Genomic DNA, 19,765 nt, shown 5'->3' with positions numbered 1-19,765 from the left:
AAAATACTCTGAGCCTAAAGAAAGGGAGAACCTGGGCTGAAGGTCTTAAGGAATAAGGTCTGTAAAGCATTACTTCAGCTGGAAGAGGAGATCCTGTCTGTCTGTCTGACATCAATAAGATGTCACCAGACCCACAAGGAGGCAGTGAAAGGACAGTCCCTGGAAGCAGAGGTGTGGCACTGCAGACCCCAGAGAGGGTTGTGCCCTGTTGTCACTGCTGCTGCTCTGCTGTCCCTTGCCCATCCCTGTTTTGGCACCCCAGTTTTGCTGGCTCGGCCATGGGTTGGGCTGTGCCTGTAAGTGTGATCATTAAACTGGTTCAGATTTCAGGGAAAAGTGAATTTTCCTTGTTCTTCCCCCTCGTTTGCAGGGTGATGTGAGGGTGTGTTGGCGTAGGAGACAAAAGGAATGAGAATGTGCAAAGGCTGTGCCAGCGAACCCTTTGTGCTCCGGAGCAGCTGATCCCTGAGTGCTGGGAGCAGCAGGAGCCACAGAAACCTTCAACAGTTTGGGTGGGAAGGGACCTTTAAAGGCTGCCTAATCCAGCTCCTCTGATGGGCAGGGACATGGAATCACAAAATAATTTAAATTGGGAAGAGCTTTGAGGTCATCAAAACAATGATCCTGCTCCAAACCTGTCCAAGCCTGCCTTGGGCACTTCAGGGATGGGGCAGTCACAGCCTCTCTGGGCAACCTCTGCCAGGGCCTCAGCACCTTATCATCAAAAGCTTTTTCCTTTCAGTCTTGGCAGCTCCATAGCCAGGGAAGCTGCTGGAGGGGAGTCTCAGCCACTGCAGAGGTGAGGAGAGGGATTAGAAACCTGGAAACAGTGGTGCCATCACCACTTGTCCAGTTACACAGCTAAAATCTGTGTTGCTGTGCTTGGGAAGGAGCTGAAGGCTTAAAAGCAAGAACTTTTGCAACTCAGGGCACACATGAGACATGTTAACTCCTTGAAGGACACAGAGAGGAGGAGTGGGGCATGGCTGGGTTCCCTGAAGCAGCAGATCTGAGCAGCTCTGTGCTGGGGCTGCAATTCCTGACCCATCCCACCCGCGAGCTGACCAGCCAAGGAAAGCCTTTGCTGTTAACTTCCGTAACTTCTGTCAGTCTCCATTTCCATCTTCAGCACTGAAAAGATCCTTCCATCTTAAATTTGGCCAATGGATTTGACTCTGAAAGATGTGCCAGAGGCTGTGCTGCTGAACTTCTTGCCCAGGTATCAGCCCTGAGGGGTGTCCCTGGGGCTGGCTCCTGCTGGAGGGGCTGTGGGGGACCCTGGCTGTGGAGGAGCTCAGGGAGCCAGGAGAGAGCTGATTACTCTGCAAGTCTTCAGTGAGTGCTGCTGCCACCAGCAGCAGTGAGACAGCTCCCCGTGCACACTTAAATCCTTCATTCAACCCGAGCATTCCTTTCACTGTTTGGATTTAGATTTCTGCAGGGCAGAGCTGTGCTAGACTTCGGGTACGCCTGTGAGGATTCCAGCCTGCTGTGCTGAAAACCTTTAAGCCACAGCACTGCTGTCCTCCTTCCTTCCTTCCTTCCTGTGTTGGAGTGAATTCTCACACATGCAGTTGTGTGTTCTCCTTTTCTGACTCTACAGAGTCAGGCAAGGCACACTTCTGCTTTTGCTTTTTGCCTTCCTCCCCCTCTCTCCTCCAAAATGAAACTGCAGCTGAAACACAAGCGTTCAGGCTGGCCATGATGCAGCATAAAACTCTTCTGTGAGTGTTTCCCCTTGGCTGTAATTAGTTTTTGTGTTCAAGGAGCAATTTTGAACATTCATCCAGAGCCATTACAAGGGAGCATCTGTGTGAAGACATGTTTTGTGCAGCTGAGGAGCAGAAGGGCCATTGGGACAGAACCAAAGGCAACTTCTCAAGTTAATTGTAAGATTTTATTGGTGTTTCACTCCACTGCTCAAGGGTTTCTCATGTGAATCAATGGCAGACTGCCTAATTTATGTGTGAGCCCTGCTTGAAAAGCAGCCCAGATTGATTTGCTGACAGTGCATGGGGAAAAGTGACCCTAATTTGTGACTTCAGCAGGCCTGTTGGGACAGGGGTGCTGGAAACTTGGGAAGATGAACTGCAAGTTTTTGCTTTGGCTTGAAAGGTTCACCATCCCTGTTCAGCAAAATGCCATTAATTTGGGGTATGGGTAGCTCTTTAGTATTATAAAAGATATTAATGAGATGTTAAAACCAGTCAAAGTGGGTTTTATCTGAAATGTTTGTTCCTCTAAGATTTTTTAAGCAAATCCTGGAGCTTTGTTGCTGGCCAATGTTGAATTATTTCATTAGTGCCCTGATTAGTCTGATGAGTCTCTTTTCCTTCTCCGTGGTTGTGTTGATGGCCTCAGTCCTTTGCTGAGCTTGCAGGACAAATAGTAAATAATTCAAAGTGGAGCCTTGCTGCAGAGACCTTTCTTAACTAAAATGAGACCATAAAGGATGGACTGTGAATACACAGCAAGAGACACAATTGGATGTGGAACAGGAGCGTGAAATGGCTGTGGCACAGACCTGACAGTACTTGGAAAATAATCCAATGGTTTTCCCTTCATTTTCCACACAGAATCCCTCCGTGCCTTCACCTTAGCTCAGTCTCTCACAGCTTGATCCTCCCTTAACTGGGGCTGGGTGAAGCGCCCTGGGGACGGTGACAGCGGCGGGGCCGAGGAGGTGACAGCCGTGGTTGGGTGTCACAGCTGCCAGCACAGCCCCGGAGTCACAACCATTTCCTTTAGCTGGGGACAGTGACAGTGGCCAGAGCCTGGGGTTTCCTGCTGACTCAGCACTGACATCCTGCTGTGCCACCGCTGTCCCCGTCACCGACCGCGGAGAGCAGCCCCGCAGAGTCACCCCTTTCAACTGGATCTCATTATCTCGATTTAATTTTGTCTGTGCTGAGCCTCTGTCTCGAAACTTTCAAGTGTCTTTTAGGCTTTTGCCTCTGATCTAGGATTCCCAGTGATTGGAGATTGCCAGAGCGAGCCGGGGTGAGCAGCGAGAGCCCAGGCAATTCCTGAACCTCCTGTGCCCAAAACCAGCCCAGGCAATTCCTGAACCTCCTGTGCCCAAAACCAGCCCAGGCAATTCCTGAACCTCCTGTGCCCAAAACCAGCCCAGGCCTTTTCTCCCACACTCCCTTTGAATGGATTGGCTCCTCTTTGTGGGCTCCAAAAGCTGGGCTTAGTCAGATGTTCCTCAAAGCTGCTGGGGAAGGGGGGCCAGGGCGGGCTGGCTCCTCGCTCATGAGAAGCTTTTCTATATATAAAACTGCGTGGCTGGCTGCTGATAGCGCTAATGAAACCCTCTGTTAATTCCTTCACCCACCAGCAGCAGGTACAGCAGGTGCCACTGGCTCTCCCCAAGTCGTTTTGCTAATTGAGAGCAAGTTCTTAATTGCAGGCACTCAGCCCTGCATTGCAGAACCGCTGCTGCCACAACCCCGACTGTCAGCGATGAGGAAATGGTGAAACAGCCTGAAAAAAAGGGAATAAGTCCAAGCCCTACTGCAGGGGAGAAGTAAAAAAAAAAAAAAAACAACCCACAAACTGAAAAGAGTCAGTTCTTCCTGCAAAAATTTCATACAACAGAGATTCACCTCAGGGGATTGATTACACGAACCTGCGGAAATATGGGGATTTAAATACTGCAGGCAGCTAATTCAGCTCTTCCTGGAGCTGAAGGAACGTTCTTGAGCTGCAGGAATACTTCTGGAGGAGGTTTTGTTTTGCATGGGAGCAGCTGGCTGAGAATGGCACCTGTGTGTGGAGTTACCTGCTGGCAGCTGGCGTGTGACACCGAGCGTGGATGGGGGGCAAGGTGAGGTTAGGGGGGTGGGACGCTGGAAGGGGACCTGGTGGAGGGATGGTGGCATCCAGCTCTGGGATTTGCTGTCCTGCTTCCCGGTTTGTGGCTGCTCTGCTCTGGCTGAAGCTGTCGTGCTTCAGTGGAATTTGGTGTGAGCTGCTCATCCCAATCTCCAGTTCTCCAGCGTCCCTGGCACGGGCTGCCCTCTGCCCCCTCACACATCATCTCCTGCCTCTCACAACCTCCCAAGGGCAGGGATGGCTCCAGCCTCTTCCCAGATCAGAACTTCAGAGGCCACCCCAGCTGCAAAACACCCAACTCCATCTGAAAGTTTGTCCTTCCCTTGTCACAGCCCAGGTCCCATCCCTGCAGCCACGTCACCACAAGGCTCTGGCAGCTGTGGCTGCCCATTCCCTGCTCCCCCCAGCAGCCTTTCCATCGCCCTTTGCTGCTGAGGAGAGCAAATCCAGCAGTTTTCCATCAGAGCTGGCATTTCAGAGCAAGGTTGTCACTGCAGCGAGGAGCTGTCCCCTCAGAGCTGCGGTTTGCTGCTGGGGCACAGCTGGGCACTGCAGTAAAGACACAAGGAAACTCTCTGTGGCACCGAAAAGAGAAGAACCAGCTTCTCGTGAATTTTGTGGTTCCTGAAAAGACTTCTGGGTGTGTGGAGTTGGTGTTGTGCTGCTGTGCAGCTGCACCTTCACGTGGCCGAGCGTTGGGTCTGTGTCCCCAGGGGGAATGTGCCTGCTGCTGAGAACGCCGAAGGTGGGTGAAGGAACAGATGGAAAACTGCTGGATTTGCTCTCCTCAGCAGCAAAGGGCGATGGAAAGGCTGCTGGGGGGAGCAGGGAATGGGCAGCCACAGCTGCCAGAGCCTTGTGGTGACGTGGCTGCAGGGATGGGACCTGGGCTGTGACAAGGGAAGGACAAACTTTCAGATGGAGTTGGGTGTTTTGCAGCTGGGGTGGCCTCTGAAGTTCTGATCTGGGAAGAGGCTGGAGCCATCCCTGCCCTTGGGAGGTTGTGAGAGGCAGGAGATGATGTGTGAGGGGGCAGAGGGCAGCCCGTGCCAGGGACGCTGGAGAACTGGAGATTGGGATGAGCAGCTCACACCAGATCACCAGGAATGGGACAGGTCCAGCCTGTGGTGTGGGATTGGCCTTGGGGACTTGTCAAGGACCTTTTCCAAATGAGCATTTTACAGCTCTGTTGGTTTTATTTAGAATTAATCCTCTTGCACTTGTGTAAGCACCTAAATAAAACATGACTCATTTAATTAATTACACTGAAATCATGGGACTGTACAACTTCACTTTAGGTAGGAGTGATTTTATCTTCTTTGATGATTAAAGCCTCAGTTCATGACACAACACAAATTAAACTTTAAAAAATATATGGTAAGGGGACTTTAGCGTACTATTTTGTGTTTGGGGTTGTTTTTGGTTTTTTTTTTAATAACAGAAGGAGCTACTGGAAATTTGTTGAGATTTCTGGGAATATTTAAACAATTTTCTGTGCATCAGGCAGGAAATAGTGAAACAGTGTCCTCACTGTGTTGACTTTGCAATCATGTGATGAATGTATGACCACTTCAGAAATGCACCTGCTGAGTTTTGCAGGATATTTCCTACAAAAGCTGGTCAGGAAAGTGCAAAAAATTGGCAAAAGAATTCTTCAAAAAGTGTTTGAGGGTAAATGTGCATCTGTGAGAGAATGCATTAGTCATCCTGACCTCTTTTATTGCAGCATGAAAACAGCTTTGAATTTGAAAACACTTCTCATCTCTCTCTTTCTGAAGTAGTTCCTTCCATTGTTTTGTGTGCACTTTTCCTAACGTGGTCACCCTGTGCTGGACACTGGGGAGGCCAACCTGGAATTCCGGGGGCAGCCTGGGCCCCTTGAGACATTGAGCACATCCAGGGAAGGGAGCAGAGCCCTAGGAGGGGCTGAGGGAGCTGGGAAGGGGCTGAGCCTGGAGCACAGGAGGCTCAGGGGCCCTTGTGGCTCTGCACAGCTCCTGCCAGGAGGGGACAGCCGGGGGGTCGGGCTGTGCTCCAGGGAACAGGGACAGGAGCAGAGGGAACGGCCTCAGGCTGGGCCAGGGCAGCTCAGGGTGGATTTTGGGAACAATTCCTTCGTGGAGAGGGTTGTCCAAGCCTGGCACAGCTGCCCAGGGCAGTGCTGGAGTCCCCATCCCTGGAGGAATTTAAAATCCATGTACATGTGGCACCTGGGGACACGGGGCAGTGGTGGCCTTGGCAGTGCTGGGGGAACAGCTGGACTGTGTCTCAAAGAGCTTTTCCAACCTAAAAACTTCCTTGATTCTGTGATGGAGTTTTTGATCTGACAGCTGCCTATTCCAAGCTGACCTGGGTAGTTTTAGATACGACAGCCCTTGCATTGCTTCATTCAAAGCCACTCAGGCATGGAAAAGAAATTTCTCCTTTTTTTCCCTTCATTTCCAGATCTATGGGGCTGCAGATAAGCCAGCTGTGCAACACATGAGCAGGCAATGTATATTTTTCCCCAAATTAAGGCTGCAGAGTTCATTATGCTGCTGGTTTTAATTCACTTTATGTCACAGAATATCAACACAACTGCTTTGAGTAATCCTGATGAGCAAAGTAAATAAGAGAAAAGGGATTCCTGTCACATTCTGTGCTGCTGCCTCCTGGTGACCATGGAGTAATTGGGGTTGGAGGGGACCTTTGAAGCTCCAGCCCATTCCTCTGGCCCAGCCCATCCACTCCTGGGTGCATTTGTAGAAATCCCATTGATTGAAAAATGCCCCCACCGCTTTTCAAGTGGCAGAGTCACTCTGTAAGGGTGGCATGTCACCACCAGTGTCAGTTAATCCTGGCTGCAGCAGCCCCGTTAATGCAGTGCTTAATCTGCTGGTGACAACCTGTGATTTATATTCCCGGGAGATCCCAGCCTTGCTAATTGAAATGGATTGGAACTCGTGTTCTCCATGATGGGCTGGGTTTGGAGACTCAGTAAAGACACACAGAAATAACTGAACTGGGTAGAATTTAAGAACTGGTGCTACAAAAGCGGTAATTCTTGTCTGTGTTTGGGTTTTTCTCTTTAAATATTGTTTTTTTGGAACAAATAATGGATTTGCCACATCTGCTGACCTCCTCTTCTGTGGAAATCAAAGCAAATATAATAATTTGTCCACCTGACTTAGACACAAAGTGACTAAATGAGCAAGACAGTCTATCAAGCTTGATTATTCCAAATGGAAATTGATTTTACTCAGTTAATTGGATGCTTTGCCTCACTCGGTCTCTTACGTGTATATGATTATTCTGATTTGTAATTTTTTAATCTAATTATTACCATCTCTTTGAAATGATCTTTACTGAGGCTATTTGTATAGAATACATGAGGAATTTTTACAGTCAGATATAATTTTGTGGGCAGTGGTATTAAATTATAGATCATTATAAAATTATATATTTGTCCCTTAAATTCCCTTGTTCTTTCTGAAGGGTTGGAAACAAAGCTTGCCTGGTTTTTATTTGCAATGTTGCAAATATGTTTACAGCAATGTTGAGTGTGCTGTAAAGAGTTCCATTAAAAAATTATGGGATTTATGGTGACATTTAATGTTCATCACGGAATGTTTTCTAATTTATCACATGGTTGGATTTTGAGGAATGTTTCCCAAGTGGAGAGATCCCTTCTTGAGTTTCTTGCATGGACCACGTGCACAAACATTTCCACAAACTCCATTCCTTGTTTTTCCTCTGGATTTTAGGATATCCTGAGTCTCGAGGAAGAATTACAAGGATTCAAAAATAAGAAAATGAAAACTCGATTTGTTTGGGTTTTTTGTAGCTCCTGAATGTTAGAGTGATGTCAAAACACGGGACTTGATCAAACTTCTGGAAACTGGATTTGGGGCTCAGTGTCTAACTCCAAGAAACAGATGGTAGTGGAATGGTTACCCCAAGAGGAGGAATTCTGAAAAGCTGGTTCCAGCTGGTGGCCCGTGGAGGGTGGGTGTCCCTGCTGAGCTGAGGGCAGGAATCCGAGTCCTGCTGCTCCACTGGCCTCGTGCCCAGCGTGGGGATGGGGATGGAGGGGCTGGCTGTGCTCAGAGGGGTCTGTGCGACCTGGCGCCTCCCAGAGCTGCTTGTTCATTTTCCTTGGAAATGAAGGGTTTAACTCCAGCTGGACAGGGCTTGGAGCACCTGGAAACACAAGGAATGAAGGGTTTAACTCCAGCTGGACAGGGCTTGGAGCACCTTGGGATGGTGGAAATTGTCCCTGCCCATGGCAGGGGTGGGGTGGGATGGGCTTTGAGCTCCCTTCCAACCCAGACCATTCATGGTTCCATCTTGATGTGAGTTCCTGATTTCCCCCCTTCCTTTAGAAAACGGAGGAGCACTTCTCTTCCCAGGTGTTTTGTAAACACTTAATTGAAGAGAACAGTTTTGGGAATGCTGCAGCATTGATTGCTTGCCCTGATGACATAATGGGGCAATAAAGCCTTAATGAGGTCATGGGAGAGCAATTCCAGTTAAACTGTAACCTGGCCCTGCCTGGGATGGGTCAGCAGACACAGTCCCTGACTTTTTTGAAGCCAAGGCTTCAGGAAAAAGAAAACAGCTGCAATCAGCCCAACTGAAAGTGGGAGCAGCTCCTGGTGCCTGGGATTCCAGCCAAGAAGGAGCTGTCGTGCCAGTTCACCTGTTCCAGGTAGGGGAACCCTCAGGCAGCTGGAAAAACAGGCACTGGGGCTTGAGATTCTTGTCATGGAATCCCAGAATGGTTTGGGTTGGAAGGGACCTTAAAGCCCAACCCATTCCATCCCTGGGCAGGGACAACTTCCACCATCCCAGGGTGCTCCAGGTTCCATCCAGCCTGGCCTTGAACACTTCCAGGGATCCAGGGGCAGCCACAGCTGCTCTGGAGAATCTTTACAGGGACCAGCAGGGTGTTGAGGTTTATGAGTGGAAAGCAGGAAGAGCAAAGAGAGAGGGTGACTGTTGTCTCCTCATTCCCTTTTTGGTGTTTTTGTTGGTTTTTCAAAACTACCAGATTTTTGGGGTTGGCACTTGCTCTTAGTGTGGCCTGTGGCTTTGTCAGCCTGCAGTGACGAGGCTTTTGTGTCTCTCATTTTTAATTCTGTTTTCTGAATTGATGGTGCTGATCCTTGCAAATGTGACTTTTGTAGCACTGAGAGGCTGGGGCAGGACCTGAGCTAGGGGAAAACACAAATCCCACCAGTCTGTCCACTCTCCTCTGTGTTACCTGGAGTGTTTCTCTGATTTTTTCCTGCTTTAGGATGATGCAAGGGATGGGTATCAATTTAACCTGCTCTGAAGCAGCTGGTGCATCCTTGGGAAAAGGAACAGGACTCCAGATCTGTGGCAGGGCCGCGTGACACCACGGAGGTTTTGTTGGCCTATTTTCTCAAAGCCCAGGTTTTACTCTTGAGCTGTCAGGTCAGATGAGGATTCAGTTCTGCGGCCAAAATAGAAATTAGCCATGTGTGGTAATCCATTAATCCCTGGAAATAATGCCATTTATTCACGTTTTGGGGAGCTGGGCTGTCCTCACGACGCCTCCTTGGGCTGCAGGAGGAGCTGGCCAGAGGTGTCCAGGCTGCCCTGTGCCATTGCACCTACATTCCAGCTGCTCTGACCCTTGGACAGGGAGGCTGTGGCTGCCCCATCCCTGGGATGCCCAAGGCCAGGTTGGATGGGGCTTGGAGCAGCCTGGGATGGTGGAAGGTGTCCCAGAGCAGTAATAAAGTACAGAAAAAATCAATCCATGGGGTTAAACCTGAGGTGCCTGAGCCATTCAGACTAGAATCATGGAATCATTTCAGATGGAAAAGATCTCCAGGATCACCGAGTCACAGCTGTGCCCCATCCCCACCTTGTCCCCAGCCCAGAGCTCCGAGTGCCACCTCCAGGAATTCCTGGGACACCTCCAGGGATGGGCACTCCAACCCTCCCTGGGCAGCCCCTGCCAAGCCTGAGCACCCTTTCTGTGACAGAATTCCTCCTGATGTCCACCCTGAGCCTCCCCTGGCTCAGTTTGAGGCCAATCCTCCTGTCCCTTTGCTGTTTCCCTGGGAGCAGAAGCCAACCCATGCATATCCAGGGAATAAAGGCTGCATGCAGTAGGATACCAGTTGATAAATTCACTTTTTTGTTTGTTTGTTTTAAAGGCAGTTCCTATTTCTTTTTTCAGAAGGGACAACAGTTGCCCTACAGCAGAGCTGTGTAATAATAACAGTTTGTGTCTCCCTGGATCTTTTCCTTTCCAGTTTTATCAACAAGAGGCTTCTTTTGTAGCACGTGGTTGTCCTTCCTTGCTCAGCCATGCTTTTCTCCCTGCCTGTTCTCTCAGGAGAGTTGTTACTATATTTTCCTTCTCTTTTTACCAGGCTGTATCATGACTTTGTGCCTTTGTGAGTAAGGAAAACGTGGGAAATGCTGCTGTGCCTGCAGCAGTGGGTTTTTGCTAGTTTTTTTTTTTTGTTCAGAAAATGGTATCGTTGCAGGCCTGTACGTGAAGGCCATAAATATAAATACAGAGTAAAACTCACGATGGTTTTGTGGGATTTTTTGTGGGATTGAAGCTTGGGCACCTCCCCATCCACCCCAGCGGGAAGAGAAGGGACAGGATGAGGAGAACCGGCCTCAAGCTGTGCCAGGGCAGGTTTAGATTGGAAATTAAGGAAAATTCCTTTGTGGAAAGGTTTGTCCAGGCCTGGCACAGCTGCCCAGGGCAGTTTGGTGGCTCCATCCCTGGAGGGATTTAAAATCCATGGGCATGTGGCACTTGGGACATGGGGCAGTGGTGGCCTTGGCAGTGCTGGGAATGGTTGGATTTTATGATCTTAAATGTCTTTTCCAGCCTTAATTCCATGATTTTCTGCTTGGTCCTGCTGAGCCCAGTCCTTTGCATCCACCTCAGCTGCAGCTCCTGGATTTCCTTGGAGTTTTCCTTCTCCTTTCTTCAGGACTGGAAATGCAAAGGGCTTTGGCCAAAACCAAAATCTCAGGATTTGCATAATCTTCCTGGCTGTGTTTATTTCTGATAAATTGAGGGACACCACAGCATGTTCCAGCCACACTTTATCACATCCCAGAGAATTTTTTTTTTTTTTTATCACATCCCAGAGAACAGATTCCAGGGGTCTGGCAGGGAACTGGCATCTGGAAAACCCTCCTGACAGGGATTTGGAGAGAAGCACTGATGTTCCTTTCACTTTCTGCTCTCCTGGAAACCTTCCAGCAACTTCAATTATTCTGTGGATTTTTAATTTTTTATTTTTTTTTTTTTCATGAGCTGGATGTGTTTTAAGGAGAAAGTGAACTCACCGCTGCCCTGGAAAATCAGCCCCTGCCAGGATTGATTACCCGAAATTCCAGTGGATTTCAGCAGCCTTTGCTGAGGGTGGAAAGCATCCCAGCACTCAGCACCTCTTCCCTGTTAATTCCACTTTTATCCTGGCTTTATTCCACATTTCCACATCCTCCTTCCTTTCCCTTCCCTTCTGTTCCATTAAGCGCTGCTGTGTGTCCCAAGGTTTCTAATTATAAATATAATATAATTATAAATAGTTAATTTGGGACATTTATATAATGCTCAAAATGATGCAGGCACAGTTTGCAGGGAGGTGTTGAACACAATTAACTGTCTAATCCCAAGAATGGGATTGGGAAAGAATGGGATTGTAAAACCTCAAGAATGGGATTAGATTGTAAGACATTTAGGCTGCTTAAATTAGAAATAGTAGGAGAAGGAATTGAAGGAGTAAATTAGTAGCAAGCTGGACTGGGGGGAAAAAATTAAGAAAATGAAGTTTGATGCTAATAATATTTGTTATTATTATTTTTTTCACTCATTGTATTAGGAAAAAGAAAACAACATGGAGCTTCCCAGTTGTGTATACGAGGAATAGAGCTGTGTGCTGAGCTTGAGTTTACTCCTGGGTGTAGGACCAGGCTTTGGAGGGGCTGGGAATGGCTGGGAATATTTCACTTCTGAGTAGCAGCTGTGGGAGCGGCACAAAGGTGGTGTGAAAGTTGTTGTCACGGGAGATTTTTCTACATTTGAGTTTATCCAGGGATTATTTCTGGTGGATTATCCCACTTTACATGGAAAGGCAGGATTTTCTAATGCTTATTCTAATGGCTGCCAAATTCCTGGGTTTTTTAGTGTGTTGTGAGGCAGGACTGTGTAATGCTCTGTGGAAATTGTACTGTTAAATTCAGTGTATTACCCTGAAATAGGGAGCTCTGGGGAGCAGCATTTCCAGGGACAGAATTTTAGCAGTGGCTGCAGAGCCACCATCTGGATAAATCCTGCCACAAAGCAGAGGTTGTGTGAAATTATTTCTAAATAAAGCAGGGCTGGCTAATGGCTGAGATGGGAGCCTCTCCTAATTAATCTGTTCATTAGCGATTGGATAAATCACAACAAATTAATAACAACATTCATTTTCCACCTCTGTTTAGAGGGATTGGAGTATTTCTGGACCTGTTTGTCTCCATCTATGAGTTTGCCTAAATTAAGAGACAGCACGTTCTCATCACACTTTTCCTCCAATTTTCTTCACATTGGGACTTATATTCTGGTCTCACCAATGCTGAAATTCTGAGTTGAGAGAGGAGATTCAGCTGTGGCAAACGTTCCCCCATGGAATTCATCCATGGAGCCCCTCATCTGTGGCTAAGGGAGTCAGGTGGGATCAGGAAACTCTAAAAGTGTGTATTAAAGGGACTCGAAGCTTTCTGATGTTATTTGGCTCCTTGTGGTAAAAAACTTTTCCTCTTTGTTATGAATTTTCCTCTCATCTCTGGGAATGACTCCCAGGATTGTTTCCTCAGTGTCCTCACATGGCTTTTTTTTAAGGAGGGAGCATTTTTGCCCTGATTTCTGGTGGTGTCTGTGAACCATGGCTGAGTGTTCATGTTCAACCATTCTGTTGCTGGATTTAAAATCTCCTGAATGAAATTTTGGCATGCACAAGTTGTATTTTCTTTTTCTTTTTGCATCAAAACTGAACATTCAATGTTAATGTGATGGGAGAGTATAAAACAGGGTTTAAATAAATTTAAATTTCAAGCAAACATTGCTTTTACTTTAGCTTCCTTCTGCCACGAGGGAGAAAAAACCCATATCAATTTGACCTGGAAATTTATCTTCTGCTTTGCTTCCTTGCAGGTCCAGGATGGAACATTCCTGCTCGCTCCTGCTGCTCTGTGTTAGTTTCATTTTTGCACGAGCTCTGCCACCCAATGGAACAGAACTGCCCAAAACAACCACAACAACCAGTAAGGAGTGACCTGTGGGGAGGATGGCATGGAGCTCAGGGGGTGTCCCTGGTGGCACAGTCCAGGATGGTTTTGCAGGACTCTGACCCCAGTGACACAGTTCTGATGGTGCCAGGTGTCCTCTGGGTTTGCTCTGCACGTGGGTGCTGTTGGGGTTTCACTTTCTCTTTGCCATGGGAGGGAAAACCACGGCGGAGGTGGAGGAGCTGCAGGGGCCAGGGGCTGCCAGGGGGATCTGAGGGGATTTGGGCACAGATAACAGGAAATAAATTTTCATTAGACGGCAGGATGAATAGAAAACTGAAACACTGTGAGGAGCCTGTACACAAGTTCTGGGTTTTCATGCAAAGACTTGAGGAGGGTGTGAGGTGTCCTGTGGAGGGTCCTGCCAGGTGAGAAACAGGAGAGCTGTTCCAGGAGCTGAGAGTGATCTCCTCCTCTCTGGATGCCTTGTGCAGGCTGCCCTAGAGCAGAGGCTGGGCAGAGCTCTCTTGGCCACCACAGCACCTCATATTCATCCTCATTTCTGTTTGCAGAATTTTTTCCTCCTCAAACCCTCCCAGAACTACGTCCTGACATGTGGCAGTCCTGGGGAGGAGCTTGTTCAGGGGAATTTGGAGGGTTTGAGGAAGTGCCCAAGGCCAGGTTGGACAGGGCTTGGAGCAGCCTGGGATGGCACAACGTGTCCCTGCCCATGGCAGGGGTGGAGTGGGATAATCTCGGAGGCCCCTTCCAGCCCAAAGCAGGGAGATGAAGCTGCTGATGTCCCATATGAGCAATGTGACCACGTTTTGATGACTGTTCAGGTCACTGTTGTTGACACCCAGTGTTTCATAGAAGGCTGATTTATTGCTTTACTTGCTTTTAATCTGTTTGTGAACTTTACACCCCTGGGGAAGGAGAGGAATTGAATGCCAGGCTGGGCTCATGGCCCCTGGGATTGTTTTGGTTCTTGGTTGTAGTAATTTAAATGGAAGTAGGGGAGATTTAGATGGGATATTGGGAATAAAATGAGGGTGGGCAGCCATGGCACAGGGTGCCCAGAGCAGCTGGGGCTGCCCCTGGATCCCTGGCAGTGCCCAAGGCCAGGCTGGACACTGGGGCTGGGAGCACCTGGGACAGGGGAAGGTGTTCCTGCCATGGCAGGGGTGGAAATGGATAATTTTGAGGACCTTCCCATCCCAAACCAGTCTGGGATTTGCTGCTAATTCAGGTGTGAGCATTTTCCTTCTGCAGGATCTGACTGCAGGCTGGGTGCAGCCCTTGCTGGGCACTCCGGAGCTCTGCTGGGGGGACAAGGGGCTCCACCATCAGCAGTGACAATCTGAGTGTGCCTGTGCTTAGTGCTCCCAAAAAAAACAAATTATTCATAGAAATGAAGCTTTAGCCGAGTGTGAGTTTGCTAATTAATCAGTTTGAAGTATTGTCAAGTAGATTTTGGTCCCTGCTTCTTGTCTGGCACCTGCAGCTGTAGGAAAACAAGTTACTAATATTGGGCTGAGTATGTCAGAATATGGGAATTGAGAAGGGGAAGTCACTTGTTGTTTTTATCACTTCCCAGAATTTTAATAACATGAGTACAAAGGGAGTTTTGCTATCAGTGTCGTTCATCTTCAGAGCTTAATTCCAAATTGTGTTGGATTTAAGTCTGATAATATGGATAAGAGTAATCTGATCATTCCTATTTTAATTAAATCTTAATTTCAGTGATATGATTCAGAAATGATTGGTGTGACTAAAGTTTTTTTCCTAATTATCAAAGCCTTCCTGGCTTTGCAGTGAGAAAGAGTTTTTTCTGACAGACAAGTAGGTGCACCCTGAAAATTACACTGCTGCAGAAAGAGAACCAAGATAATTGGATTATCTAATAAATTTAGCCATTGAATTAATACAGCATTTTAAACTATAAAAATAAAGACTTTTGATTGAAGCATAAAGAAAAGTTCATTTAACAGGCTATGGAAAGAACTAAAAGAGCCTAAAAAAAATCAGTTTTCCTTTTGCATGCTAATTTGATGTGTGATCCCAAAAGATACTTTTGATTCTGAAAGGAATAGGTATAAATGATTCCATGTCATTATTTGAGCTGCCTTGATTTTTTCAAAGATTTGCTGAATTACAATGTCAGCTTTATTCTTATTTAAAACATGGTTACCTTGTCTGGATGGGTCGATTTTTAGCACTGCTGCCATTTTACCTCCTGCTAGAACACCCTGAAATTGCAGCCATGAAATTGCTACCTTGAAATTTCCCTTTTAGAAAATGAGAATATTCTGGGGTTTATTGCACTGCCATTTACTGGAAATTTGCCCTGGTCTTTACTCCAGGTATTCAACTCCATTAAATAAATATAAACCATCAAACCACAGAATGGTTTGGGTTGGAAGGGAGCATCTAATTCTGGCTTCCAAGCTAATATTTATTAGCTTTGCATAAATAAATGTATATTTGCAGTAGAGATATCTTCATGCTCCCAGATCCTTGTTGCAGACTGTTTATTCATGATATTGCCCGTGACCATCCCGTAACTCCTGGTAATTCAAATATTTGTAAGTTCCCCAGGATTAATCATAGTCTGGTTTGTTTTACTTCCTCTTGCATTTTTACTTTTGGAGTTGTTGAAATGTGCAAGCAGCCTGGGAGCTGCAGTTGTAAACCTTCAAATACCTTTCCAAATGTTTGCATTCCAGTGGTATTTACTCCATGAGGGTTCCTGGTGCCTTTGAATCCTCACAATTCCTTCCCATCCCTGATGTCTGAACCTTCAGAGGCAGTGAAGTTATCAGAGGAGTTGCAGGTTCAAAGGCAGGAAAATGGGTCAGGTTTGGGGCTCCTGTTCAGTGCTGGTTTCAGCTTCCAACAAGTCAGTGGGAATGTGAAAATAAGATTTTGTGTGTCTCCACTCTGGAGAGACCCCACCCAGGACACCGTGTCCAGCCCTGGGGTCCCTGCATGGGGAGGGAGCACCTGGAGCTGTGGGAATGAACCAAAACGTTCCGTGGGATGGAGGAAAGGCTGGGAGAGCTGGGATTGTTCAGGCTGGGGAAAAGAAGCTTTGGGGTGACCTCAGTGAGGCTTTCCAGAGCCTGAAGGGGCTCCAGGAGAGCTGGGGAGGAGCTGGGGACAAGGCATGGAGGGACAGGACACAGGGAATGGCTTTAAACTGAAAGTGGGTGGATTTAGATGGGATTTTGGGCAGGAATTGTTCCCTCGCAGGGTGGGCAGCCCTGGCACAGGGTGCCCAGAGCAGCTGTGGCTGCCCCTGGATCCCTGGCAGTGCCCAAGGCCAGGCTGGACACTGGGGCTGGAGCACCTGGGACAGGGGAAGGTGTCCCTGCCATGGCAGGGGTGGCACTGGGTGATTTTTGAGGTCCCTTCCAGCCAAACCATTGTGTGACTCTGTAGTACCGAGGAGGACCCAGAGTGGGACTTCCCTGTGAGACTCGTGCTGGTGATTTCATGGAGAAAATGAGGCAGCATCAGAAAACTGACTTGTGGAGGAGGAATCTGGCTCATTTTATTTCGTATTTAAATGCCAGAGGGATTCTCTGCAGACACTCAATTCCAAGAATTAGTTTGCAAAGCAGAACTTCAGAAATAGGTGGTTTCAGATCAGGGGTTGGACTGGGTGACATTTAAAGGTCCCTCCAGGCCAGACTCAGATTGTGTGACTGCAGTGCCAGGTGGGCTGTGCTGGCTTTGCCCAGTGGGGTTCAGCTCTGAGGTGTTAAACTCACATTTACTGGTACTGGTGCCTTGTGCAGGCTGACTTACAACAGAGACTGAATGGAGCTAAAGAATAAAGCAGGGATTGATTCAAAGGATCTCCTCCATGGATCCACCTTGGGCAGCACAAGAGCCCAGCCAGGGCTGCACCCAAAATGAACCCAAATGGTCCCAAAATGCACGAGCGCTCACGGGGTCTCTCCCTGGGATCAGCTCTGCTCCATGTGCACATTGCAGTTCAGTGTCCAATTCCAGCTCAGCCCCTGCACTCCCATCCTGCTTGTTTTTCTCTCTCCAGCCCACGGGGTTTGTGCTCTTGGGCTGAGATTTGGATCATTTGTCCTTGGTGCCCAGCTGGAGCAGGAATTGTTTTGTCTCCCTGCTCTGTGCACAGAGCTCACCATCCCCTGGTGTGAACCCAGACCCACACACTAAAGCAGCACAGAATGTGGAAAGCAGAAAAGCCAAAACCTGAGGCATAATTTCCTGCTGGCTGTGGGTGCTGGTTTCCCTCCCCTACCTGTGTTTTTTCCTTTGCCCTTCCTTTATTTCATATTTTTTTCTCTGATTTGGGTTTTGCTTCACACATCCCAAACAAATCTCCTGGTTATCAGCTGCCCATCAGCTGCTTCCCTTCTGCAGCCATGGCAGGGTTGGGGTTTTCTCTTCCAAAAATAGCTTGAGTGGGTTTAGTGTGGGTTTTGTCATATTCCCTGTTGGACATTTGTTTGTGATATCTCTGGGTTTTGAAGAGAAGATCAGACCTGTGCAGAAATAGAGTTGGTTCTTGTGGGATTTCTCTTGTGCTCAGATAAAGATTTTGTTTCATCTCGCTCACCAGAATAATTTCAGGTTTAGGGCAAACTTTGCCCTGCCAGCTTGCTTTTCTACAGGGGGAAAAATTGTTTTAATCACACAATTTTAATCACACACTTTTAATCACATCCTCCTGGTGATTATCCCCCTCTCTGGGGAATACTAAAGTCACTTCTTCATTTTATCTCTAAACAAATACCCTTGGGATGATCTTTGGCTGGCTGTGAACAGAAATCCTGGTGGTTTTGGGGCACAGCTCCTGGAGTGGGAGCAGTGGGAAAGTTTCCCTGCTTTGGAGGATTTGTCTCACCTGCATCTATTTACTCCAGTCATCAATTTTTGAAGCAGTAGTGATTAAAAAGTTATTTCAGGCCTTTGTTCCCCTTGAAGTCCCCCTTGGTCTGGAGACAGTTGTGTTGGCCAGAGGTGTTTCAGCCTCTGAGCCTGCAATGGCCTCAGTTTTAACTTTCTCATGCAATTTCGGGGCTACATTTATAAATTTTGTCATATTAAAGAAAATAGAGGTAAAAAATGAAACAAAATAGAGGTAAAAAATGAAACAAAATAGAGGTAAAAAATGAAACCACACTGTGCCTTATTCCCAGGCTCTGCAGGGATGAAGCCATTGGGAAGCAGCTGCAAGGGTTTGGGAATAAATGAATAAAGAAAAAGGGACTTTTAGTGGATTGTGACCCAATTTCCTTGTGAAATGGCAGGAGGAGAGGCGAGATCTTGGGACAGAGAATTAAATCAGTCGTGGTGGGGGTGCTCTGTCCTGAAGAAGTGGGGGCAGTTGTCTGGCACAAGGTTCAGCTTCTCTTTTCCTGGCTGGGATTGAGCTTTCAGTGTTTGCCTGGGAATCAGTTCTCCACAGACACCCCAAAAATGGAGCAGCAGTTCTGTGAAAGGAAGAGAGGGGTGATTTTTTTTCATTGTGTAATTGTCTGGGGGAAGTTTTAACTCCCTCGTGGTGCAAACTTGTTGTTTCCCCTCTCATGTCACTGGTCTTGTCTCAGAGCTAAAGAGAACCAACACAAACCCCCAAATCCTGAGGGTGACATTTGAACTCTGTGCAAGTGGCTGCGTTTTGTCTGTGAGGGACAAAACCAGGGATTTTTTTGGTGTTTGTTTCCTTGCCAGCCTTGGCTCCCAGACAGAGTTGCAGAGCACCCCTCAGACAGCGTTGGGTGGTTATTCATCCTCATCCAGCCGCTCCTTCCAAGAGTGATTTCCTGAACCCCTGCCAAGCCATGGCTCCCGACTGCAGTTTTGTCATGCCTGTCACTTTTATCTTTACACACCACCTAAAACTCATCCCTCGTGCCTTTTATTGCCTTCCCTGTCTGGGAATTGTGATGTTGATTTATGAGCCCTTTTTCCCTCTGTGTCCCGAGCTCACCTGTGCCTCTCCAGGAATTGTTTCCCATGCCCCCACACCCTGTGGAACATCCAGAGAGTTTCCAGCTGCCCCAAACTCTCAGATGGTTTCGTAGCCATCAGTTCTGGGTGTTTGTTTGATCCACGGGAATCCTTTCTGGATTATTGCAGGTGTTACTTACTCCTAAATTTTTTTTTTTTTTTTTTTTGAATCCCAAAATTGTTTGGGATGGAAGGGAATTTAAAAATCACCCAGTGCCACCCCTGCCATGGCAGGGACACCTTCCCCTGTCCCAGGTGCTCCAGCCCCAGTGTCCAACCTGGCCTTGGGCACTGCCAGGGATCCAGGGGCAGCCACAGCTGCTCTGGGAATTCCAGCCCAGCCCTCTCCACCCTCCCAGCCAGGAATTCCTCCCCAATATCCCATCCAACACTTCTGTCTGTCAGCTCTCAAAGGCCACTGTAGGCATGGTAAAAAAACTCCTTAAAGTGTGTGAATGTAGTTTAAAAGAGAAAAAATACCAGCAGCAAAATACCAGCAGCAGAAATTGCCTTAATTTTGGAAGAGTGGTTGTAGGGTTGTGTTTTGCTTGCTGAAGGTTCAGACTGGGAGTTTGGCTTCCTTAAATAAAACATGTTGGCTTTTTAATGATTTTAATCTGTTCTGTATTGAATTATTCAGCAGAACTAAAAGGTTACAGAAGCATAATGAAAGTGAAAGGTA

The 19,765-nt window shown here is 47.5% G+C and overlaps 1 protein-coding gene across 1 annotated transcript in view; it reads left to right on the top strand.

The window, feature by feature from the left end:
- The first annotated feature begins 3,754 nt into the window (after positions 1 to 3,754).
- The window catches only part of PTPRE (protein tyrosine phosphatase receptor type E), a 41,634-nt gene continuing 25,623 nt past the window's right edge, over positions 3,755 to 19,765 (top strand). Inside the window, exons 1-2 of the mRNA XM_041461479.1 lie at positions 3,755 to 3,829; positions 13,013 to 13,122. Coding sequence (XP_041317413.1) covers positions 3,762 to 3,829; positions 13,013 to 13,122 — 178 coding nt within the window. The 5' untranslated portion in view covers positions 3,755 to 3,761. The remainder of the gene's footprint in view (positions 3,830 to 13,012; positions 13,123 to 19,765) is intronic.

Source organism: Pyrgilauda ruficollis, unplaced genomic scaffold (assembly GCF_017590135.1).
Source record: "Pyrgilauda ruficollis isolate IOZ18807 unplaced genomic scaffold, ASM1759013v1 scaffold15, whole genome shotgun sequence".
In the NCBI taxonomy this organism is placed as follows: Eukaryota; Metazoa; Chordata; class Aves; order Passeriformes; family Passeridae; genus Pyrgilauda; species Pyrgilauda ruficollis.
The sequence above is the reverse complement of the archived record's forward strand: the minus strand, read 5'-3'. Positions and strand labels throughout refer to the sequence as shown.